General features: G+C 36.6%; 4 protein-coding genes across 4 annotated transcripts; 1 reads left to right on the top strand and 3 right to left on the bottom strand.

Moving 5' to 3' along the window:
• The first annotated feature begins 7,678 nt into the window (after positions 1-7,678).
• Positions 7,679-10,546, top strand: LOC113394751 (eukaryotic translation initiation factor 3 subunit F). Its single transcript, XM_026632177.2, has 6 exons — positions 7,679-7,863; positions 8,122-8,268; positions 9,360-9,583; positions 9,675-9,800; positions 9,878-10,030; positions 10,371-10,546. The coding sequence occupies exons 1-6, from the start codon at positions 7,755-7,757 to the stop codon at positions 10,443-10,445; spliced, it is 834 nt and encodes a 277-aa protein (XP_026487962.1). The 5' UTR covers positions 7,679-7,754; the 3' UTR covers positions 10,446-10,546.
• Positions 10,547-10,669: 123 nt separating this feature from the next.
• LOC113394749 (DNA repair protein XRCC1) lies at positions 10,670-13,973 on the bottom strand. The gene is made up of 11 exons (XM_026632174.2): positions 13,795-13,973; positions 13,408-13,518; positions 13,035-13,121; positions 12,738-12,902; positions 12,533-12,668; positions 11,995-12,429; positions 11,758-11,914; positions 11,489-11,691; positions 11,122-11,384; positions 10,922-11,038; positions 10,670-10,857 (listed from the first exon to the last, which is right to left on the bottom strand). The coding sequence occupies exons 1-11, from the start codon at positions 13,843-13,845 to the stop codon at positions 10,720-10,722; spliced, it is 1,863 nt and encodes a 620-aa protein (XP_026487959.2). The 5' UTR covers positions 13,846-13,973; the 3' UTR covers positions 10,670-10,719.
• Positions 13,974-15,637: 1,664 nt separating this feature from the next.
• LOC113394752 (uncharacterized) lies at positions 15,638-16,631 on the bottom strand. The gene is made up of 2 exons (XM_026632178.2): positions 16,524-16,631; positions 15,638-16,265 (listed from the first exon to the last, which is right to left on the bottom strand). Exons 1-2 carry the CDS (start codon positions 16,533-16,535, stop codon positions 15,753-15,755), a joined length of 525 nt encoding a protein of 174 aa, XP_026487963.1. The 5' UTR covers positions 16,536-16,631; the 3' UTR covers positions 15,638-15,752.
• Positions 16,632-18,350: 1,719 nt separating this feature from the next.
• LOC113394755 (uncharacterized) lies at positions 18,351-19,749 on the bottom strand. The gene is made up of 3 exons (XM_026632181.2): positions 19,603-19,749; positions 18,786-19,025; positions 18,351-18,571 (listed from the first exon to the last, which is right to left on the bottom strand). The coding sequence occupies exons 1-3, from the start codon at positions 19,612-19,614 to the stop codon at positions 18,449-18,451; spliced, it is 375 nt and encodes a 124-aa protein (XP_026487966.1). The 5' UTR covers positions 19,615-19,749; the 3' UTR covers positions 18,351-18,448.
• Positions 19,750-25,510: the final 5,761 nt, after the last annotated feature.

The following is a 25,510-nucleotide window of genomic DNA, read 5'->3' as shown; positions in this document are numbered from 1 at the left end:
CCTGTCAATAAAATAATAAAATAAAAATAAATTTATTGACATGAAAAGTTAACATAGTCACAAAACATCCAGTGGTCCCGCACTAGGCAAGCCTGTCTTGCGGGTACCAACTACCGGTTACAATTTCGTATGTTTAAACAAGAGCTCGGAAAGTAAAGAATTACATAATAATATTTCGTTATATAAAATAGAGCAATATATATGAAAAATAGAATAGTGTGTAATACCTAAAAAACAAAAACAATAAGTAAAATAAATATAAATAAACAATAATCAGTAAAATTGATAAGAGAACTTATATAGAATAATAATATGTAAGTGCCAATTTATTGAGAATGGAGCTTGAATGTACTATTAGTGTAAAGGCGCCAAAAAAGTTTTTGTTTTGCTTCTTACACTGGTTACTTTATTGTATATGGAGTACTCTTTAAATGTACCGAAGCGTCTCGCAAAGGGAGTGTTTATTCGTGGTATCTCAATTTTGAACACTCGTCGCTTAAGGAGATTCTGATAATCAGCCGAATTTAAAACAGTTTGATGAACTATAGCAGCGGTTTTTAAGTATAAATAGTTTTCGCTCGCTTAGTAGATCGATTTCCTCAAACAGCTTTTGGGTTGGATATCTAAAAGGCTTCTTAAGCATCGTTTTGATCACTGATCTCTGGGCTCTTTCCAATTGAAGTAAAAATGTCTTAGGTGCACTTCCCCAGCTCGTAATACGTAATACGTGAGTAATGACTGAGTTAAAGCAAAGTAAACAGACTTTAATATATCTCTCGTTGCTGAGACGCGAAGAAGGCGCATTATATTTGCTGTTTTACGTATACGAGATGAAAGGGATTTTATCTGTGTTAAGCTTAAGTTGGTGTCAATAATTACGCCGAGGTGCCTGACAGTATCAGTGGTTTTTATAGATTCACAGGTACAGGTGCAGGTGCAGGTATCCACAGAATTGCACTGGTGTAATTTTATAAAGGGTCTGAAACGCGGTGACGAAGCCGATGTTTTATAAAAACATAGAAAATTTGTTTTTTTATAATTTAATGTCAGGAGATTTGACTGAAGCCAACACAATATCTGCTTCATTCCTTGCTCCGCATTCCGTAACGCTTCATCCCACGACCCTCCTTCATATAAAATAGCTGTGTCGTCTGCGTAGTAAATTACTTCTGCATTTGTATAAGAGTGTATGTCATTCATATACATTATGAATAAAGTCGGGCCAAGAATGCTTCCTTGCGGTATACCAATGCTAATGGGCTGTAAATCACTTGCATGCTTCCCAATTCTAACACACTGTTTCCTATCAGTGAGATAGCTTTTGAACCATTCCAAGGGAAGACCCCTTATTCCAAATTGTTTTTCTTGTTTTCGCAGAAAAATTGGAAATTATACAGCATCAAATGCCTTGGCCAAATCGAGGAAGATACCTATACTGCATTTATTACTATCAAGTTGTCATGCAACAGTAGAGGTAACCAAATTAACAGCATCCCCTGTCGATCTTCCGGTTCTGAAGCTGAACTGTCTTTCCGAAATCATATTGTTTACATCAATGAAGTTAACGAGTCTCTTCCAAAGCGGACAGGAGTGAGATGGGCCGATAACATTCAATGCTATGTTTGGGTCCACTTTTATATACTGGTGTAATAGAAGCAATCTTCCAATCATTTGGGAAAACAGCCGATGTTAAACTTAAATTTAGGATTTTTGTAAGAGGTGGTACTATTACTTTTCGGATTTCCTATAATATGGCGTTGGAAATACCATCTATACCTGGAGATTTATTCGTTTTAAGCGAGAGAATATACGATTCTACTTCAGTCTCATCGACAGGCTGCAAAAAGAAAGAGTTTACAATATGTTGGCTATTTATGTTAGATGCTAATACTTCTTCAATAGTGTGGAGGTTACTTAGGGTATTCTGAGCCAGTTTTTGTCCCACTGTGGAGAAGTATTCACAACATAAATTAAGAGAGTCATGAGGACTTTGGGTACCGCTAAGTGATAGTAATTCTTTTAGCTCTTTTCTCTTGCAGTTTAGATGACATAATGATTTTATAGTCTTCCATAGTTTCTTAAAATCTTTGGTGCTATTGGACAGTTCGTTTTTTTCGTACTCAGACTTCAGTTTACGCAGTAAATTGTTGCAGAGGTTTCTATAACGGGTATATGTAATGTGCAACTGTTGGTCATTTGGTGACTTCCGTGTTTTCATGTGCAGTCGATCTCTGTGTTTCATGCAACGCAGTAGCCCAGGAGTAATCCATGGCTTGATATTAAATTTTGAACGACTAACCATAACTTTTCGCGTGTGCTTATTAATTATTTCGTCAAGGCGGCTGTTGAAATCTTTCACTACTCGGTTTATATCAGTATTTTCAAGGAGTGTTGTCCAGTCAATGTCTGTCATGTCATTGTTTAATAATGCAGATATATGCAACATATATAGTTGAATATTGTACAAATTAAGTTACAATTTGGTTTATTACCAAGAATTCATAACTTGCAATTATAATAATTCTGCTTATATAAAAAACTTATTTGCTTAAGAATAATGTAACTTTTATACGTGCTTACTTATACGACGTAATATTTATCCTATTCTTAGAAAATCCCCTCACTCCTTCATTGTTACTAAATCGACACGTTATTTCGCATGACATTCACGACGAAAGGACTGAAATAAGTAAGCAAGCGTAATGTATAGTTCATTTCGTCCGCATAGAAAATTTTACGTATAATACAAATAAAAGATAAAAGTAGAGAAATTAATTTAACAGTACTTTCATCGACAGTTCTTATTGAAAAGTACAAAGCATATATAATTAACCTGTGACCTAATAAATATTTTACATATCATGCAAAAGTTACTCCGTATGAATATCCGCTGAGCCTTAGATGAAACCAATAATATAAGTTAAGACATTATCATAATATTGTACTAATAGGCAGTCTATTGGTCATTATAGATGGATATTTTGATGTGATTTTCCTTTTTTTATGACTGACGGGTAAATAAGCCAACTGATGATAAGCGGTCACCACTGTCCATAGACATTAGTGCTGTAGAAAATATTAAACGTACCTTACATCACCAATGCTGCCACCAACTTTGAAGATACGCAAACAAATAAAAAGAGAAAAAATAATTAAAAAGAACGTCAATAAAAAATAAGAAACAGTGGTATTCAGAAAAGGCAATAAAAGAAAAAAATAAAGATAATCGGAAAAACCATCTTTAAAAGAAACTGAAGGGATTAAATCTAAGAACAAATGTACAATCAATCGAAAGGAACCGGGTTATATGGGATTCCTACCTATACCATAATACTACTACTCCCACTAATACTCCTGCGATGGCCGTCTTCGGCAAATGACTAATACTATATATACTACTATATGTGCTGTTCGGTGCTGAGATTTTGCGCACTCAGTTATGGTTAATGATCACAACTCATTTAGTGTTTTTTTTAGTATAGTTTTTCGGACGAACATATGGGCCACCTGATGGTAAGTTGTCACCACCGGCCATAGAAAATAGGGCTGTAAGAAATATTAACCATTCCTTAGATCGCCAATGCGCCACCCACCTTGGGAACTAAGATGTTAAATTTCTTGTGCTTGTAGTTACACTGGCTAACTCACCCTTTAAACCAGAATACAGAAATACTGAGTATATCTGATACAAAGCCCTACCACCAAGAAAAAAGCTGACAGTTATTTAAAGCAGTCATTTATTTGTATTCTTAATAAACTAGGACATTTTTTGTTTAGTGAGTCTGGACTTTGTTTACATGATTTAATAATTAATTATAGTTAGTAATTAATTTAATTTGTATTTTCTTGTAAATAAATTATTTGTCAAAAATTACATGCATGTCAAACATCTTGATATGCCATTTCGCTTACTCGGTACTAGATTTACCTAATACTATTATTACCATTTAGCTTGTCTAGTAGTGTAAATATAAGTCAATGTCTCAAACATGGATCGGAGAGGTTGCGAGATTGTGTCTATATAACGCATTCACGGCGCTTCTCTTAGCATGCTCTGCCCGTGACTCGGTTGAACTCTCTTCAGACTAGTGAAGCCCACGCTTCCTTCTTAAAAAAAAAAGAGAAAATATGTTAAGAATAAATAACAAAAGAAAAGAAAACTGAATTAGAGAGTAAAATTGGAGAGTAGAAAAGTAAAATTACATTAATGTTGGCGATATTATCTGTATTCTGCGTTTGAAGTTTGATCTGTCAAAGTATCAACTATCAATTAACCGTATAAAATTTTACTTAAGGTTATGTTATGTAAAATTTAAACTTGAAAGCCTACTGAACTTATATATCAAATTAAAGTTACATACCTCAAAATGTTTTACGAATAAAAATATATCCTACTCTGAGCCGATTATCTATTTTGAAATCAATATCTTTTCAATATGTTTCGACATTTTATAAAAGTTTTAGAACCATTTAAAAATCAACTAGTAAGTAAAGTAGCTCTTTTGTAAATAATTTATGAAAATTAACAATTTTAATTTAAGGGCCTCTTGCGTTAATTGCTAGCTAGTATCTTCAAGCTTGAATGGCTAAGGGTCAAAATCCTATGATATTTGTCTGTCAATATATTCTTTACAGCAACACGGTAGTTTGGAAATTAACATTGTTTAAGTATTAAATTCTCGTGTTTCTCAATCCCAAAAATACTTGCCTTTTCTTACTCTGTTCTGTGGCATTATATGCATACTTTTGAGCACTATACCGGGAGATATTTCTTGCTTCATATTTTGGCAAATTAATTGAAAAATAATCCTCATCAATAATATTCATTGAAAGTAATATTTTAGAAACTGAAGAAAAAAAAAAAAAAAAGAAACTGAAGAAAAAAAATTTTGTTTATTTTCAGAGTCGGGCCGTTGCTGGCAATGGTAATGCATTCCAGCAAAACTGTGTTTCTAAAGAGCAAAAATTAACAGAGGCATTAAAGAAATCACTACCAGGTATCACATATGTTAGCGTAGAAGACATATCTGGAGGATGTGGCGCTATGTTTGAAGTAAGATATATAAATTTTTCTCTGTTCAAAATTATAACTATAAAATTGCACAGAGACAAATAATGTATATAGGGTTTAAAATATTTGCAAGAGGGTTATCTTTTATTGAAAAATGACATCCATTCTTTCTATTATATTTTTTTTAACTGCAGTTGTTTTTAAAAATAGTTTATATAATCTCAAATTTGACTTTCAGGTTAGTATAGAAGCAAAAGAATTCAAGGGTTTGTCAACAGTTAAACAACATCGCTTGGTAACAGAATCTTTAAAGAGTGAAATAGCTGAGATGCATGGCATTAGGATTCACACCTCACCTTCACCAAACGGCCACTGATGCAAACCAAACTGTTAGAAAATAATATTAACAATTATGATTGTGTTTTATTTCATTTCAAAATAAATGTCTCAATTCTCTGTCATCATAATGTTTATCTTGAGGCAAATATATAAACCATGTGATTTAGTTATAAGCAACCTTAGGCATCTCTGTTGTTTTTCTTTAAATATTTAGTATATAGTAGATACTTTTGTATGTGTAGTAATATATCTACAAATGTTTTTGCCCTGTTATAATGTTATGTTTTTTAAATGTTAATGTTATACTGGGAATAGTGATGAAAAAATAAATATAAGTGTGGTAATGACTATTTAATCCTTTCAATAATCTTAGGCTTCTTTGGTGTTTATAAATTATTATTCCTTGAACTTCTATGAAGCTGCACATTTTTAAAACTGTTCTATCTTTATAAAATTTTCTTGCCAGTGGTATCTCACTTAAATTAATATTAAAACTTAATTTCAAATATTTTATACTTATATAATATAGGAAAAACGAAAGAAAAATACTCATATTAATATGAGTATTTCTTGATGTTTCATCAGCATCAGTTTTACCTAACCTTTTTTACGGAGTGTAGGATTTACATTATAATACATACGACGGTCGACGTCCAGAGACGCGTTCCGGCCTCCAAGTAAGTATTAAACTAAATACTGCAAATCGTATATATCACGCGAGAACGGGCAAGCGTATGCTGTATATGGCGCTCACCCATCGCACTTAATGTGTAACTTAATTGCCTGAATCTTAATTTTTATCATTTTCAAATTCTATTACTTTTTATTAATAGAAATGTGAGCGTGATCTTTGGACAAACAAATTGTAAATATACACTGTAATTATTTTGTTGGTTAATTATATTTTAAATTTTTGTACATATACCGACACATTTAAAATAAAATTAATTCCGATCCGACAAGCAAGCAACTGTTGTTTTACTATCAAGAAGTAACTACAAGTAAGCTAGGGAACAGTACCCCTACAGGAGGATACAATTTTATTTTTTTTAAAAATTGCAATACACCATCAGTAAAGGCTTAAATAATGACTGAAAAGTTGGAAATTCCGTGTCTCGTATAGCAAAGCCAAAAAGGTTTTGCGGCCGAACTGTGCGGTCGTGTTGGATTTGCCTTCCCATCGGGTAATGAGTGAGGGAATAGAGGATCTGTGATCTGTGGGGATCTGTGATCGTGCACACGTGCATTATATATGTCCTTGGTAGTTGACTAGTCTCTAAAGATATTTACAGTCGTGACCGAAATCGCACGGGAAGGCGTCGTTTGTACAACACAAATATTTTATACTAATATAATAAATGCGAAAGTAACTCTTTCTGTCTGTCTGTTATGCTTTCACGGCAAAACACTAACCGAATAATTAAATTTGATAGAAAGCCAACTCGAATCCCAAGGAAGGACATAGGCAACTTTTTTGAGCGTTACATAGGGGAACGTAGGTGAGTACTAAGAATGGGTTTTTCAAAATTTATCAACTAAAGGTATTAAATGGGGGATGAATGTGAAATTGAACATGAATTTGATGTGATGGGCCAATAGGAAAGAGGCTTCGAAAGAAGCGCTTGTTTGCCATACACGATCGGAGTCCCACTATATCCAAACTGGCTACTAATCCCTCCCCCTCAAGTGTTTCCGCCCATCTATGTATCAGGTAAACTAGAAGGTTGCTGGCTCAACGACCACGACGGAAACCTCACTGGCAGTCGCTAATCAGCTGGTGCTCTTTTAGGTTTCGCTGGAGCTGACAGTTTATAATGGACTCCATTATTTTGGAGAACTTTACCGAAGAAGTGTTACTTCTACCATCAAGATCCAGCAGCAGCAACTTAATACATAATTATACTTCTCCTTGGCCTCCATGAGACCTCCGGACCATGGTTAATAGGTAAAAAAAAAATTAAATATTATTAAAGTAATTTTAGTGTGTGCTATTTTACGCCACGCTAACAACGAAAGATTGTTCTTGGTTGAATTAATTTCAAAATTTACATAAAATCCATTTTCAAAAATTGTTGTTTCCTAATATTGGATACATAAAAAAAGTTTTTATTTAAATCTTCAAACTTTTTATGTAATTTACCAAAATAATATGTAACTTTTAATTTATTGATGATTTTTGACATGATTGACTGACTGATATGATTTTTATAATTCAGAATAAAATTTTTAGGGTGTTGAGAAAATACTCACTGTATTTTTTTTTTGCGGTTTTTATTTGAGCCCAAAAGGCACAGATTATTGTGAATTTGTTTATTTCTTGTCTGTTATCAAAGTCAATGTCATAATTGTCTAAATGACGTTCCATGTCATTTAATAAAGCCTTTCATGTTTCAAACAACTCAACATGGCACTCAATTTAGTTGTTAAGGTTCATCCTGTTGTTCTATTTCAAATCGTTGATGCCTATGAGCGTCGAAATGCTGATTCACATCGTGTTATTGGAACCTTGCTAGGTAAATAACGTTCATATTCTGTTTGTCTTCGAAATATTTTTAATGTGTTACGCCGACGTCATGAGGGTTAACCTTTTCGATTTTGTTTTGTTGTTCAACCATAACTTATCTGCGACGAAATTTATCTCGTGCCTGTTTTTCCTCGTTATTCCCTGTTGTATGCTGCAGAAATGTTCATACTTTCAGTTTTGACAGACTACGTAGTATTAAAAGTTTTTTAATGTATTATTGAACTTGTGATATAATTTTATTGTCTAGGTACCTGTGACAAAGGGGTAGTGGAGGTGACCAATTGCTTCTGTGTGCCTCACAAGGAACATGCAGACCAGGTGGAGGCAGAGTTAAATTATGCCATGGATGTTTATGAACTTAACCGTAGGGTTAATGCTTCAGAAAACATTGTTGGTAAGTTTTTAAACATTTCATATTGCTAATAAAAGTATTCAGTATGTCGATGTTCTAATAGAAACTTTACGTTATCTCTTATTGCAGATAGATAACGTTCCTATTACTTACAGTTAACTCTTTAATAATAAAATAATGATCACTATGTTCTTCAATATCGATCACATTTATATTATATGGTTTACGTTTTGTATTACAGTGTGTAGCTGTTGCACTGTTGTTATAAAATCTTCGTTACCTATAAAAAAGTTACATTTTTTTTTAAATTTTTTAATTGTTTAGTAATTAGTTGGTAATTTGTAATATTGTCTTGTCTTTTGTAATTTGCATTTTTTATATTGTATTATTATTGTTAGTATTTTTTTTTCTATCCCTTTTTGTATAACATAGTAGAAAAAAGTTGTGTTAGGTTAATAGATAAAATTGTCCTTTTCCATGCAGTGATAACTTTTAATTGAAACAACACTTAGCTAAATATGTAATTACCTTTATTTTTAACCTATAAATGGTGTATGTTTTGTAAGTTGTCCTTATTAATAAAATAAAAAAAAATAAAAAATGTTTATAAAAAAAAGCCAAGCAACTGAATTTTCCTTACAGTGCATAATAACAACTATGTAGTGTATACCATGCCATTGCCATTGTAAATTATAATATGGGTAAAGTTCATCTAAACAAGATTAAAAATGTCAAAATGTAAATTCCCTATTCATTTATTAGGTATTTATTACAAAGTACATAGAAAGGTTTTGTTCAGTGTTGTAAATAATAAAAATACTAATTTAATTTAAAACAAAACTTTCTTTAGATGTTACAGTTGTGTACATATATAGGATTTATACAAGGATATGAAAGAGCAAATTTTGTTCAGGAATTATGTAACAGTAATCAACATTTGTAATTGTTAATGAATATTAAATAATAACGTGCTGTATCATTAAAGAATACATATTATTGATATTGTATGAAATTGGAGTGTAGCTAAATAAATTTAGAAATAATTAACATTAAAATAGAGTAGTACATATATTCATCATAGAAAGACTCCATAGGTTTATTGTTGTTGTATAATATTCAATTTGATCTTCCAGGTTGGTGGGCTACTGGCAATGAGGTGACCAACCACTCGTCTGTTATCCATGAGTACTACTCGCGCGAGTGCCGCGAGCCGGTGCACGTTACGCTGGACACGTCACTGGCGGGTGCGCGAATGGGGCTGCGCGCGTACGTATGCGTGGCCCTCGGAGTGCCGCGCGGGAAGCAGGGCTGCATGTTCACGCCTATTGATGTGGGACTAACATACTACGAGCCCGAGGTAGGGAATCGTAGTCTAGTTCATCACTTATTTTTCTATGTATCTATATGTGGAATTTGGTTAACATCAGTCACCGTTTCGATCTTTCCAGATTGTGGGTCTCCAGCTGTGCCAGAAGACGATAGGGCCCGGTGGTCGCTCGCGTCAGGTGCAGCCCGCCGTCGATCTCGCGCAGGTGGCCGATGCTGCCTCTAGGCTATCTGGTTTATTGGACCAGGTAATTAATTTTTCGCCATAATTTATTTACATTTCAATGTAATGAAGTGTGTCTGAACTTGTATGGTGCGGTGGCAGGTGGTGCAGTATGTGGAGGAGGTGCTGTCGGAGCGCACGACGCCCAACAACGCGGTGGGCCGCCAGCTGCTGGAGCTGGTGAGCGCGCTGCCCGACCTCGCCTCCGCCTCCTTCGCGGACGCTTTCGCCGGAGGCGTCAAGGACCTGCTCATGGTGCCACTTTGTTTTTATATACATATGCATGAATTGAGAAAGTGTTTGTGCTCAATTTGATATGCTCCTTGATTTTATTTTCTTATGGATATAAATTAAACATTGAATGTGAATTAAAAATAATAACATTCAAAAGTTTATATTTATTCTTGTTTAACTTGAGGAAAAGCCAATCTTAAATCATTTGATTGACTAATCATAAGAGGTTTATCGTTTCTTTTTCTATTTTATGAAAATGTACGATGCCCGGGAAAGAAAGAAAGAAGAAGAAAGAAAGCTTAATACTAATTACTAATACAAAATATGCGACAGTCATAATATTTATAATAATTTATTCTAGGTGGTAACTCTCGCACAACTCATCAAGACACAGCTGCAACTGAACGAGAAGCTCACTCTGCTGACGTCGCAGTGAGATTCATGTCGCGTGGATTCAGTTTGGTCACATAGAACTCCTCTTGCGTTGCCGGGAGAATTAAAAGTCATAAAAACTCAATAAAGCGAAAATGTACACAAGTTTCGTGTTTTCTTTTATTCGAAACCTTCTATGTTCACGGGACATTCCTGTTCTCTAATGGAAAATGATAAAAATAAAACATTTTTTAAATGTCAAAAATTTATTTGTCGAAGAGATTTTTTTCGAGCGAATCGGACCAATCGCAGCCTGCGGCGCGTCACGCACGCACGCGCTACTGCGCGCCCGCCAATAGCGCGCGCTCGCGGTGGCAGCGCCACACCCACTCGGGCCGCACGCACTGCCCGCCCCCGCCGCACGCCTCCCCCCCGCACACGTGGTACTGCGTGCGCTCCGCCAGCGCCGCCGTCGGCTGAAAACGATTACGTTTCAATCTTTTATAATTTGTTCCAGATGTTGAGTCATTTATTACTAACCTCTACCACGAGTCCTCCGTAGGCGCGAATGTATCTTGCGAGCAGTGCGCGGTCGTACTCGGCGTCCAAATCATCCGAGATCGTAAAAGTCAGACCTTCGAAGAAGTGCGGTAATATCTGACAAAATTATGCAAGAAATTTTCAAATCACGATACAATCAAAATAAATAATGCAATGAAATTCTATATAATGAAATATACTTTTTCCGTATCGATCCTCTCCGGTCGCATCGACGGCTCGTCCCGGTCCGTCTGCTCCGGGTCGGAGTCGTCCAGCGTGATGTTGCCGCGAACGCGCTCGTCCCGCACGAACGTCACGTCGGAGTCGCGGGACGCGTTCGCGTCGTCCACGACGTCCGTCCCCGGGGGGGACCTCAACGCGTCGGCGGCGGAGGGAGAATTTATTTTGTTCTTTTTTCGTTGATGTTGAAGAACTTTCTCGATTTCATCGTCGGTGTCCATGTCTGGGAACAAGAAGCGTCGTAGACGAACACGTATTTCATAGGAGGTATGAACATTTGAAAAACGGTCACGATGAGCTTTCACTCCCGGACGTCGGTCTCCGTACCGGTGCCGTCGCCGGAGTCCGGCCCGTCGAGCGGGCAGTCGGCGGGCGGCGCCACGCGCTCGCGCGGGTCCAGCGCGAACCAGCGCCACGGCAGCCGGCGGCGCCGCGCCGCGCACGCGCGCAGCCACTCGCCCGCCACGGCCGCCGCGCCGCCGCCGCCCGCGCGCGCCTCGCGCACCTTCGGCGTGTTCGGGAACGCGCACCTGCGGACGACAAGCGCTCAGCGACGGCCCGGCCGCGGCCCGCCCGGGGTGCGTGCTGGGACGTACACGAGGTGCGTGCAGCCGCGCCAGCCGGGCAGGTAGCGCGCGCCGAGGCGCAGGCCGACGCCGCGCAGCTCCGCCCGCAGCGGGTTCTCGTAGCCGCTCAGCGTGAAGGCGACGCCCGCCAGCACGTCGGCCTCGCGGGCGCGGCGCGGGCCCGGCTCTGCGGGCGAGGCGCGGGTGACGTTAGGGGTCCGGCGAACGGTCGAAGTGGATGCAGTCGTTTCGGGGATGAAGACTCACCGTCGTCCGATCGTTTCCGCTTCTTGGAGTGGGATGTATGCGAGGGACTCGTGTCTTTCCTGATTGCTTCGTTTCGAGGTGAGGAATCTGTGGGCACGCGCTTCAGTGGGTCTTCCGTCTTCTTAGTTTTGCTGTCTATATTAGTTATTTTTAACTTTTCCTTGTCTCGATTATCTCCAGTCTTTCGACTCTGTGATACCATTTCCTCGTCCTTCTGTTGTCTATGTCTTTGGACCACTTGGTCGATTTTATCATGAGGCTTTATATCATCGTCCGTGTACAGGAGGTTTTCCTTCTGCCGGTTCGAGCGCGAATCGTCGTCCTCCTCGCGACATTCCTTGCCGGTCGTTTTATTGATGGGAATTTTAACAAGTTTGGTATACTTGTCGGATTCGTTCTTAATAGCGTCCATCGAGGCCTGCCTTATTTGCGAATCTAAAATAAATAAATAATAATAATCATCCTCGTAAAAAATCGATCATAAGACAGCCAGCTGCGAATAGAGATACAGTGTGAAGCCATCCGAGAGGAGCCCTACCGGCGGTCGAGCGCCGCGCGCTCGCGAATAGCTCCCCCGGCCGGAACTCGACCTCGTCGGCCGCCAGCGCGTCGAACGCGAACGTCCGCGACGCCGTGCTCTCCGGCTCGTGGATGTGCACGAACGACAGGCCGAACTGAAACCGTATCGATCAGTGACGTGGTCGGAGTGGTCATAATCGAACCATAGCGGGGCCGCGGCCGACCTTGCAGTGCCGGTTGTAGGGCTGCGCGCACACGACGCGCACGCGGTCCCAGCGCCGCGCGCGCGCGCCCGCGAGCTGCGCGCCGCCGAACGAGCGCACGCGCTCCACGCCCGCGCCGCGCCGCGACTCGCTCGGCGACAGCAGCATGCACGTCGGGACCAGCACCTGCTTAATGGAGTAGCTCCTGAGAAACTGCTCCGAAGAGCCGATACCACATGCGCAGAATTTACTTGTAAAATTGGCTCTTATATACTTTTAATCTATCGTTTAAATAGAAAATATTGTAATTCATTTTACCTGAAAGGGCTCATTAGGATTTTCGGACAATCCTACTAGAACTTCCACTGAGGCGGCATGGTGTGCTCCTATATTGATAGATTCTATCTGAAAATCAATTTTCATATATTACTGTTTAATCTCTGAACTGTCATTTTATTAAATTGTTGCTTTGAACATTAATAAGCCTGTTGACACACATAGCAGTAATAGTATGTAGGTAATGCTTATTTACTTATAATTATGTTTTAGTAATTTTTGGTGATAGTGCGAGGTTCTGGTTTTAGTTATGCCGTAGATTCAAAAGAACTCACTGGCAATACAGATTTAAATAATGTACAAAACTGATTAAATTTAGAATTAATGATGTTGAATTATATGGATTAGTAATGACCTGAACAGCTTTGGTCAATTGCAGCACAATTGAGCAGGAGGACTCTCCCTTGCTGCAGAGCCATTTCTTCTTGCTCACCTCCCATTCCACAATATTTTTTGCTTGGTTTTCCTGACATTAATAATAAAAAGAATATCTCCATAACTACTTTTATAAATATGGCAATTATCAAGAAACTATAAAAGTTTTGTTGCAGACGAAAACAATGTTGTTTTGACATTATTTAGACATACTATTCACCACCGGATGATACATATATTTTATTTATATAATAATATAGAAATCTGCTATCAATAATAAATAATAAGAATTTGATAGAGATAATGTTAGCATTTATTATACTTATTTAAACAAAAATGGTTCAGATCTGAAATTGTAAAAACTTACAGGATCTTCACTACTGAAACTGACGACATAGTCAATTTTAACACGAGGCATAACTTAATACGTTTTCCTGCCAAAATAAATTTAAAAAAACTTGAAATTTAAAGATTCGATGTTATCATTCAAAATTTGCGCAGACCAAAATTAAATGAGAATTCCTGTGCTCACACTGACTTCTTTCAACGAACTGTCAAATTGATATGACAGACGATTCAAATAGACTGACATTTGACAGTGTTTCAGTAGTAGTAGTCTTAAAGGTGACTATTATTTTATTGGACAATAATAATTTTTGAATCCACGAATTGATTATTTTTAAGTACCTACTTTTTCATTTCATTTTTCACCAAATTAAAGGCAGTTCATTTTTTTTTATTATATCGATAGGCAGACGAGCAAATGGACCACCTGTTGGTAAGTCACCACCACCCATAGACAATGGCACTGTAAGAAATATTAACCATTCCTTACATCACCAATGCGCCACCAACCTTGGGAACTAATGTATTATGTCCCTTGTGTCTGTAAATTTCATTTTCTACAATTTATAACCTGGTCTCAAAAGATTCGTTAAGATATAAATTTAAAGCAATTAAAATAATGCAGTCATTATCCTTCTGCTTCTCAATTTCTTTTTGATAATGTTTTGTGTGTAGGCAAGCACATAAATTATTTTTCCAGTATTTGTTACGTGGATACTATTATTGCTTGGAACTAGCATAAGCTAACTAGCATAAACTTGTTACTTCAATTACTCGATTACGCAGGGTCTGTCACGAGATTTCCGCGTAATATCGAAAAATTGGCTTTCTCGGTTCATTTACATTTCTTACCCGTTTTTCCCGAAATAATGACAGGACTAACTTTGCGAAGTTGGAAACTGTGTGTTATGAGTTTACTTTTAATTTCTTTTTTTGCACTAATGAACTTTGTATGAATGTTAAAAAATTTAAACTGTACCTTCAAATGGATTCCTCTTAATTTATGTAACATTATTATATTTCTTAGATTGTAATTATTATAATATGTTCATAATTGTAGTCTTTATCATACTCATACACGCAAGCCGACATGCCGTTATGAATTGGTTTTCTTTGATGTTCGCTTTTCGTTACGCTTCCCTGCTTCTTCCGATTGTATGCTCTAGCTCAACCTGCGGCTTCACCCGCATTCAGTTTGTTTCGAAAATCTTAAAACTGTCGTCGGGATATATTTTAAAATAGTTAATTTAACGTTATTGTGCTATTGTACGAAATAAGGTTTTTTTTTTAAGTAAACTGCTGTCGTAAATAAAATAAAACGTACTAGTTTAATAAAATTTATATAATAAAATGTTTTATTTTACATAAATTAACTTTCAATATACTATATTATAATTACTAAAATACACACAGTCCTATACTTAAACCTTGATTTACAAATATAATGCCGAGTCCGACAGTATTGTACACTGTCACCTTTGTGAATAGAGATCCTTTGTGTCTAAGGTTTATCTTATATTAAATTTACAAAATACACTTACCTAACTTACAACGTAAAGTTATTTTATGTCAAAAAAGTAAGTATCCTGTTTATTTTTCAGTGTCAGATTTCTATTTTACAAATAAGTATACTATTAAATATGACAGGTTTGTTTATAGTAGTATTTGTCGTTGTATGATATAATTCGATAAAATCACTGGCGTACCACTCATCTACATTGAGGGTAAGTTTCTAGAGAACGCTATGACATTAAAACATATTCTAAAATTTAATATTGTGTCAAGCTGATTCGAGATTTGATGAAAATAAAAATATTTAGTAAATATATAAGTAAAATTATTTGCAGACCCGATTTGTTTTCTTTGCGGAAGGAGTATGTCATTTCTCAAAGAAAGCTCGCTACGCCAATGATATCAAAATCTAAAATAGAACATAAATACTATCACATTTGTTTGTGTCGCGCGCTGTCTGCAGGCGAGCTAATGGATTACTCTGTATTTATGAATTCTTATTATGATTGGTTCTCGTTGCACGTGCGGCGCCGGCGTCGGCGTCGGCGCAGGCGGCTTGCGGTAAGTGTAACCTCCACTTTTATTCGGCCGAGCGTACACAACTACTGATGAGGCCTCCTCCTCATATGGCTTCCCTTTGCCTTTGTATTTTGGCTGAGAAACCGAATCTTCGTATATGTGTTCGTAGGTATAGGGCTCGTAGGCTTGCTCTACGTTGGACGAGGCATATGCGTGCAAATCTCTATTGGGTTGAGGGCGTTTTATTTGTTTCCTCAACTTGCTTGCATAGGGCGCGGGTGAAATGACTTGGAAGATGTGCATGGGCGCGTGCATCGGGAAGGCGGCTACCGCGTAAGGCTCATACTCGTCCACAAAGTTGCTAGCGTATATTGGATACGCGTTCCGCCGTCGTTGCATTACGATGTCCAGAGGCTCGTACGCGCCGGCCCATGCGCACAGAGACAGCAGCATAATCGGAATCTTTAAATAATCATTATTTACACATCACATGACAATTTAAGTATTGACATGACAATAGAAAAAATATTTTTCAATATTTATTTGATTCATTTATTGGACATGCCTCAAAGAATATTTTTGTATAATTACACTGCATTTTATTCATTTATTATAATTATTAGTATAATTAAATTGACACATTTTTTTTAAGACGAATGCGAACAGTAACAGCGTTTGCTACACGGGCGAAGTATTCTGCTGTAGTAAATAAATACTCACTAAGTAATCCATGTCAGTGGGCAGCGCCGCCGTCTGCCACGCCGTCAGCTGAGCAACTGCGGGGTTTGTTGTCGACCCATTTTACGATGACGACGAGCGCTCCTGAACGCACTCACGCGAATTATAATTATTATTTATTCGATTCGATTCAGTGACGTGTTTCCTTCCTGAAGTCAATTAATTTTCAGGGGCGGGGGGGAGTTCCTAGGATTACCTGACTATTAATAATTTAACACGCTTTATAAATCTCTTTAAAGTGAATATCATAATTTAAAGTAAATTATTTCTTAAAGTAATTATATGATGTTAGTATACTATTAAAAGTTATTCGAAAAATTGTTGTCAGCAGACTCTTTATTCCCTCACGAGCTTAGAGTTCACCCGTAGTCTGTGCTTACCAAGTCTCGGAAGTGTAACAATACTAACTACCCGACTCCGGTATACTAAACTGGGAATTCCTTGCCAGAAAAATCTAAAAACTATTTTGGGGCGGGTTGGCACCTAGGACTTTGCTGCAGCTGAGCTAGTCACTACATTAACAAAGCAGATATTTTTTAAGATATCACATACAAAGTATACGAAAAACTATTCCTTCTGCCGCGTAACGCGATACCCACAGAACAATTATTGATTTCGAGAGCGATAGTAAATACATTTGTTAGTCACGGGCGATGGAGATCGTTTTTCATTTCCCGTTGCGTGCGATTTAACATTACATGTGACTGTTGACAACAAGACTTAACTTACTCACGCGATGCCGACCAGCTCGTGAGTAAATGTGATTTTTTATTCGTTGTTCAGTTTTATTTTGATATATTTAACAGAAGCCTTGCGCTTCATGTCCGTTCTAAACATTGATTCACCCATACTGTGCTAATGCATCGTCCAACACAACTTCCGTGTTCTTTCACGCGTTTTTTTTAAATATTTTGTAATACATATATAAATCTAAAACTGGTGATCGAGCCGTAAAGTGTAAAAGGCTATATATATGTACATACTACTATTAACATTAATATTAAAATATTTATTTTGGGGAGGATTCATTATTTGTAACAATTAAATTAAAGTTGTCATTATATTTTTAGCATTTTTTGAAACCTTATCTATAAAAACTGTGAGTTATATTTCTTGTGTCAGTGACTATGAGCCTATGACCACTGACAACCAGATTTATTAATGTATATATAACAACGGTAGGAACACTAGATCTACGTCTGTACATTTGCGTAACGCGTCATCGTAAAACATTGCGCGATAAACTCGAACCGAATACAAGATTTTAATAAGATATTTTAGAGTACCTTTAAAGATAATAATAGTGTTTATTCTAGTTCTTTATATTATAAATTTAGTTAATTGTGGACTCTGTATTTTGTAAATGAGAAATTTTCGTATCGACTTTGAAAGATTATTGATTTTTTTGTCATGTAGGCGAACTGGCCAATGTGCCACCTGATATTAAGTGGATCTCTCTGCTTATAAACATTGGTAATATAAAAAATAACTTTGGGAACTAAGATGTTACGTTCCCAGTGCCTATAGTTACATTGACTCATTCAGATTTCTAATCAGAACAAAACAATACTAAGTATTGTTGTTTGGCGGCAGAATATATCATGTGTGGCCGCTACCTACCCACGCGGGCTTGCACAAAGCACTAACACCAAGTAAATGAAAATAAAAATAAGAAATTACTTAATAAAAATATATTTATTCTTAAAACTAATTTTGGTTGTAGAAAGCCGATGTATGGCGATGTATGGCGAATTATTAGTCTGCGATGTAGGTGTTGATTCTATTTTTTATGTATATATATATTTTTCTAATTATATTTGCATATTTAGTTCAGTCATGTTTTGGATTTGAACATACAGCGGCAATCTTTGAGCGATGGATTAAGTCTATTCAGTACTGAGGCCTGTTCACCACCAGCCGGAGGATATCCCGTGACCGAAGTGTGGCTCCTCTACGATTTTGGAAACCTTCACGATGTGCGGTACTGATACAACTTTCGGCACAGATACTATCTTTTTAACTTCCACAACCTGTGAAATACAAAAAATATATATTTAAAGAAAATATATGTAGGTATATATATATTTTACAAATTATTATTTGGTTAAGCAAGTAATGATAATATAATCACATGAATATAATATAACTTCAATAATGTGTTGTAAAATATGAAATAAGTTATTCTTAAAAAATAAGACTGGTCGAGATCGACAGCACCGACAATAACTATACTTAAGAACTAACCCTGGGAACTTCGACAAGTTTGTTGACAGAGACAATTCTGGCTGCGGGCGCGGCATAAATCGATTCGATATGGCCGTGGTGGTGACCCAAGTCCAGCGAGCTGTGGCCGAAGGAGTCATAGCCGAGGGAGCCGTGCCCGAGCTCGTAGCCGCCATCGAAGCCGCCGTGCAGGAATCCGCGTTTGTCGCGTTTGCCTTCGGGTGCGGCAGCAGCTGCGGCCACGAGCAGTACAACGCAAGCCTAGAATTCAGAAATTACAATTTTATTACATTAAGACTACTTAAATTTACCGTTATGAAACTTCATTGAGTGACAGAGTATATCACTGAAGTACGGAGAAAGCGCATTAAATTATAGATTTTATTAACAATAAACCTACAGACTCGGAGACAAATAAGGTAGCACGAGTAAGGTAGGTGTCCTTATTCTCAATATAACAATGATAATTTTGGAAGTTGCAATAATACCTACATTAAAATTTAAGAAAAAAACAATTTAATTACGTTCTAATTGTCGGTTGTGTGTTGAAATATTAAAACGAATAATAATAATACAATATGACGGTAAGCCAGTAAACTATAACAATGCCGCTGTATTGAGTCACAGCGCTTCGACACTTCGCTGTCCAGGAAGCCGTTACTGGTTCTATTAAATTCCTCGCATAATTTATTTTGACATTAACTGCTTTTACTCACTACTTTAAATTATCTGACTCCTTATTAGATAAGTAGTTAAAATAAATTTAAAAAATCTGATAATTTGAAAATGCAGTCGTGTTTTAAAACCGATAATTATTACAGGGGGTTGTGATACTCACGAAAGTTTTCATTGTAATGGTAGTTCGTTTGTGATGTATTTGAGAGAAAACAGTTGACTGATGTGGTGTTCTTGTGTCAACGTTTATATATATGAGGCGAGCGCGAGGCCGAGCGACGCCGGGTGCTTGCGCAAGTTGCTCCTATTACCATTGATTGTAAGGATTTGCTAGAAGCGACAGCGATGGCTGCTAATAGAGTATGCATTATTATTTACATTCACATAAAATATAAAAAGTCGTTATAATATAACTATTTAATTGGGTATGATGTTTCAATTAAGTTACTTATATTTTTAAATATTTATTTTAAAAATACATAATGGTTAAACATAAAACAAGTTTACTGTAATGTTAAAAATGCTCTCATTCTTGTGATTTCGAGATACTAGACTTACAGATGAAGTAGTAACCCGTTAAAAAACCTCATAATTGCTAGTAGGGCATAACATCACCTGGATGAACGAAGTAAGATAAACATTAAAATGCTTTCCACTGAAAAGTTGACACTGTTCAAATTATATCGCTTTCGTTTATTTTATTAAAATATATTTTTCAAATATTGTTACAATTGCAGACATTTGTTTTAATATGATTATTCGAAGCGCCGCCGGGGGGACATCTAGCACCGGGAGGATTCTACTAACTTATAACGATTATCGTACGCTCCCGATTCTATTCCGATCCTTCTTATAATATTCCTCACAATAAACCTCGGCTTAATCGTAACCGAGGGCTAATTTTTCATATTTATGTCGGTTACGATACGATCCCTCTTATATTCTGATCCAAGTTTGACTGAACCACAACTGGATCATTGCTTTGTAGAATAGCTACACGGTTGAATCGCAACGATAACGTTTCGATTCGACTTCGATAAAGTTACAATTTGATTGTAAATTGAATGTCAAAGGACACCCTGCTTTCCGGTCGAGTAGAACAGAGCTAACCTATCACAATACCAAGTGAACTTGGTATTGATGTATTTAATGTGTCTCCAGCAAAAAGTTCCTGGTGAACAAACTAAACTACCAGCAGCATTTCCAAACGAAGCAGGGAGAATTGTTATCAGGACAACTGTCGACCGTAAAAGTCTGTTAGCTTTTTTTACTGCACCTCACAAAACTATAAGCAAAAACTACAATTGATTCGTGAATGATCAGTAATAGTACTTATGAGATCTCAGTAAATCGAACAAAGGCATCATAATCAATTGTTAGTTTACGTTAATTATTATCTACACAAACGTACTTGCATATTATAAAATATGAAATGATTATGTTCGAACAAAAAATTCTATAGTTCAATAAGATTAGTATTTTAATTGTAAGTATTTCTAGCAACCCGCCCCGGCTTCATACAGGTGCAATGTTGATAGACCTTTGTAAGATGTACAATACTGTATATCATTTTGATCTATCCCGTAGGGTTCAGCAAGCGTTTGCTATAAAATTATCAGTTATTCTATATTATGCATGTATTATAAATATAAATCTTCTCTTGAATCACTCTATCTATTGAAAAAAACCGCATCAAAATTCTTTGCGAATCTTTAAAGATTTAAGCATACATGTGGACAGACAGACAGCGGGAAGCTACTTTGTTTTATGCTATGTAGTGATGACGGCGGTCTCAGACGATTTCATTTTAGTTGACAAATATTTGTCTCTCAATAAATAAAAATTGAATCAATCGAAGTTGAAAGATGAAAATCGTACATGGAATATTGGTTCCATGTACGATTTTTCTTAAAATTGAAAATCGGTGAGTTATTTCAATTTGATCTTGATTTTGCAGTTGACTCGGCCCGATTAAGTTCCTCTCAGACAATAAAAGATTAAACATTTATAAGTAAGTCAATGCGAATGAAGTTGCGGTAACAGGTAATAAATTTAATTATAAATTTATTCACTTCAAATTATTAATGCGCGAGCTTCGACACGAAACAAGTAAAAAAGTGAATCGTATGTAAATACGTTAATTTCACTTTGGGTCGCGTCGCGTCGCCGGGCAGTGTGACGAGCGCGCCGTGACACATTCAATGGACACAGTGCCTACGTCGTGTCTTATGTTACGTTACGTTGTAACGTTGAACTTGGTTAGTATAGCAAGTACGAAGTACGAAGTAAATCCCATTGAAATTTTTTATCGTATTGTATTATGGGTACTTACACAAAACTGTGCTGAAGTTACTGAGTCCCGGTGATAGAGCTCATTATATTCTCGATTTAATTAAGTCCGCGGTCAAACATTCTCGTGTAATTTTCGCATCCTTGCTCTTTACCACATGAGTAAAATTAATTGTCGAAATATTCAACTATTACTAATTTTATCATTTATCTGGTACGGCATCACCCAGTTCATAAGATTTCTGTATGAATGCGCCGATATTACTCGCTAATTTAACAAAGCTAAGATAAGAAGCTGCATTTAATGCGAGCTGTAGATTGAACAATGGTGATTTGCTCGTTACATGTTTTTCTCTATTAATTTGCTGCCAATCGGAAGTTGTTGTGGGACGTCCGAGCGTGCATGTTAAACCATTATTGGGTAATTTCGAATAAAAAACTAGTTTGAATTATTTTTAATGTTAAAAACAACACACGCAATATCAATTTAAAATGTTATTTGCGTCGTATTTCGATCGGATGCCGCGCGTGTCGTAACTGCTGTTTACAATTACCGCGATCATAATTGTCATTAAACGCCGTGTTTTAATGTTCCAGTTTTTGATATGTAAGAGAAGCCGCCGCCTGTAGTTGGCTAACGCGACATCGGATAGCATTCGTTAACGCACTTTCAAAATAGGTTTATCAATTACAAATTACGAAATACGGTTTGAAAACAAATTATGCATAAGGATTTATGTTCTATACAGAAGTGACTAATTGTTGTCAATTATTGATTAACACATAGAGAGGTTTTGTAACATACAATAATGCATCAATAGTCTAATCGCTAAAGTCTTTGCGCGTAACGAGAAATAGTTGAATTTCTCTTGTGTCTAATTGCCGTCTGTTGTGTAGAGAACACTGTTAATTCGCATCTGAGTTCACACTGAGAGTTATTACTATTTTACGAAATAGCCCTACTTTGACGCAACTTCTAAATTCAGTCACAATCTGCGAAATGTGATCTCTGTGTACTTAGCCTTATTATTCGGGCTGCGACGGACAATGCGTGTCATAACAATATTATATTTTTACTGTCCTAATGTTACCATCTGGAAACGCGCTTTGTAAGGTTTTACGCGTGTGATAAAAATATGTGTGAATCTTTCGGATTAGTGAAGAATACGATATCAAAATCAAAATAATATGAACCTATTTGCGTACATGTTGTGCAAGTCGTGTTCGCGTTGACACAACGGCGGCGAAGGAAGATGCGTTTTACTTTTTATTAACTGGACAGTTAAATCGACAGTTGCCTACAAAGTTTTTGTTACCTGTTGACAATTTCTACAAACCTGTCTTCGACGAGATTACTAAATTTTAGTAGTAAATGTGGGACTTTACGTGTATCACAGCGCGTTGCCGTAACGTCTAATGCAATGAGTCCTGCCTCGGGGCGCGTGGAGAGAACTACAAAGAGAGTGTTAGTATGCAAAGCGGTTGCGCGCAAAACATGCAGCAGGTTCTAATTGGATCGACGTTACGACTGCTTAAATCACCTGCGATATAAATAGTTCATTCGCTAACAACGCTTCAGTTCTCGCATCGAACGATGAGACGAATGTCGTGTTAAAAGAGCGCCCAATTAAAAGGAAATTACAATTTTATACATAATAACATTGCAGGTTATACGATAATTACTGTTGTATGGAGATACTGCTGGATGAATACAATTTGATTATTTTCATAGAATTACGACGTGACGATTCGTGACGAATGTGATGAAAATGACGAAAAGTGCTTTTATGAGTATTTGAATAAATAATATGTGGATTTGATTTGATCTGATAATTACTTCATTACGTCATAACCGTTATCTTGTAAAAATATACTAATTAGGATATTAATTTGCTAAAAAATATAATTGTATACTGACTGTCGGTCATATATTATTAACAATATTACACACACTAAGAAAAATAAGTACTTTTAAAGTCCTACATTTTTTAAAAGAACCGACAAACATTATGAACCTTTTCAGGTTTCAAGTTTCAAGCAAGCAATGCGCAACATCCATACGTATGATCAGATTGTGGGTGTTGCTGTAAGTCGACGATAATCCGTGCAGTCGTCACGAAATAAAATATATTACATTTAGTTTGTCAATTTCGTAATGAAAGTAGGATTTAACTCATCCATAGTATTGTACCCGACACTGTTTAATACATATTGTTATTGGACAATTAATATGTCTGAAGATATCAAAATGCCTGTAAACAATTTTACTAAAAATATCAGTTGACTAATAATTTAGTATCGTCATCCGTGAGAAGTGAGGTCATCCGATTTCATCAAAAATGTTGCAACCGAATATAAACTTGATTTGAAAATGCATTAAAAAGTGAAAAATTACTCAGATCTCAGGTGTTTATATGTTAATGTACCACAGATCTATACTCTTATGTTTCGAGTATTAAACTCAAAAGTGGCCAAATTGTAAAGTGTTGACGTTAATACATAGTAAGTAGGCGAACATCAGTGAGTGAGTGTTAATGCTTTACGATATATCCAAGACCGTTTTGAACTGATTTCTGATTTCGATATAAAAACTTAATTTTATCCAAATTTTAATCAAAAGTTCTTATGAAATAAAACAAAATCCTTGAACTCGGATACAATGGTAACAGTTTATATAAACATGTATTTTCGAGATGAGCGCAGCGTACGAGAGTCTCGTAGGCTGCGCTCAGTCGTTGGAAATGTGATTGAAATAAGAATAAGGACTGTGAAATGAAACTTGAAAACGACAACAAAAACCCTTGTCTTGCTTACCATACTAGTTTATATGACGACACAATATGGTGAAAAGTCGTTTCAATGAAATAGGTAATATCGGATTTATAATATAGTGAGCGTATTACCTTACCCCGTGGTTTGGTTAAGGAGTGCCTATACAAACTAGGTTAGTATTTAAAGTTCTTTCTTGTTGACTCATGCTTTTTATAAAACTATAGATATGAAATATTTTTTAGAAAAGTAATGAATAATAAAATAAAATGATAGATTTTTTTTTATTACCAGCATACTTGACTTGATTATAGATTGTTGGTTTTTTTTTTAATTTATGGATATGGTAGCAAACGACCATGAATCTCACCTGATAGAAAGTGACTACCACCGCCCATGGACATCTGCAACTCAATCATTCGAGTTGAATACGGTCAAATGTAAGTGCTGGTACTGAGGAGCTTCCGCCCAGAGGTTTTAGGCGAGTGGCCGTAGTATTTCCGATACTGGCTGTGGAATCAAAGGAATGTTCTCAGAGTGATGAGATATGAGAAATGGTGACTTTTCAGCCGTTAACGTTTGCCATATATAGCCACTGCTACACAGACGTTAACGGTCCAACTTTACATACTGTACTACTAATCTACTAATCTTGCTGATTTGCAACAAATCATTGATATGCAGAAGAAACAGATAAGGTGATAGAACGCAGCCTTGTGAAACACTAGAATTGACGAATTTGAAGTCAGAGCATGCACCGTCGACAACGACCTTGATGCTCCGATCTGCCAAAAAGTTGGTGACTCAGTTGCGTAATTTCCCAGGAAGCTCATGGGAACAAAGAAGCGCTTTGTGCCATACGACCGAAGGCCTTCGCTATGTTCAAATTGGCTTCTAATGCCTTCTCTGAATGTTTAAATATTTTTGTATTAATTATTATTTGAAACGTATGACACCATTTTGAAACTTTACTCTAGATTGTATGCTATAACATTCAATTTATTATTATCTCA

The sequence above is a fragment of the Vanessa tameamea genome, chromosome 15 (assembly GCF_037043105.1).
Source record: "Vanessa tameamea isolate UH-Manoa-2023 chromosome 15, ilVanTame1 primary haplotype, whole genome shotgun sequence".
NCBI lineage: Eukaryota > Metazoa > Arthropoda > Insecta > Lepidoptera > Nymphalidae > Vanessa > Vanessa tameamea.
Note: the sequence above shows the minus strand (reverse complement) of the source record. Positions and strands in the feature narration are given on the sequence as shown.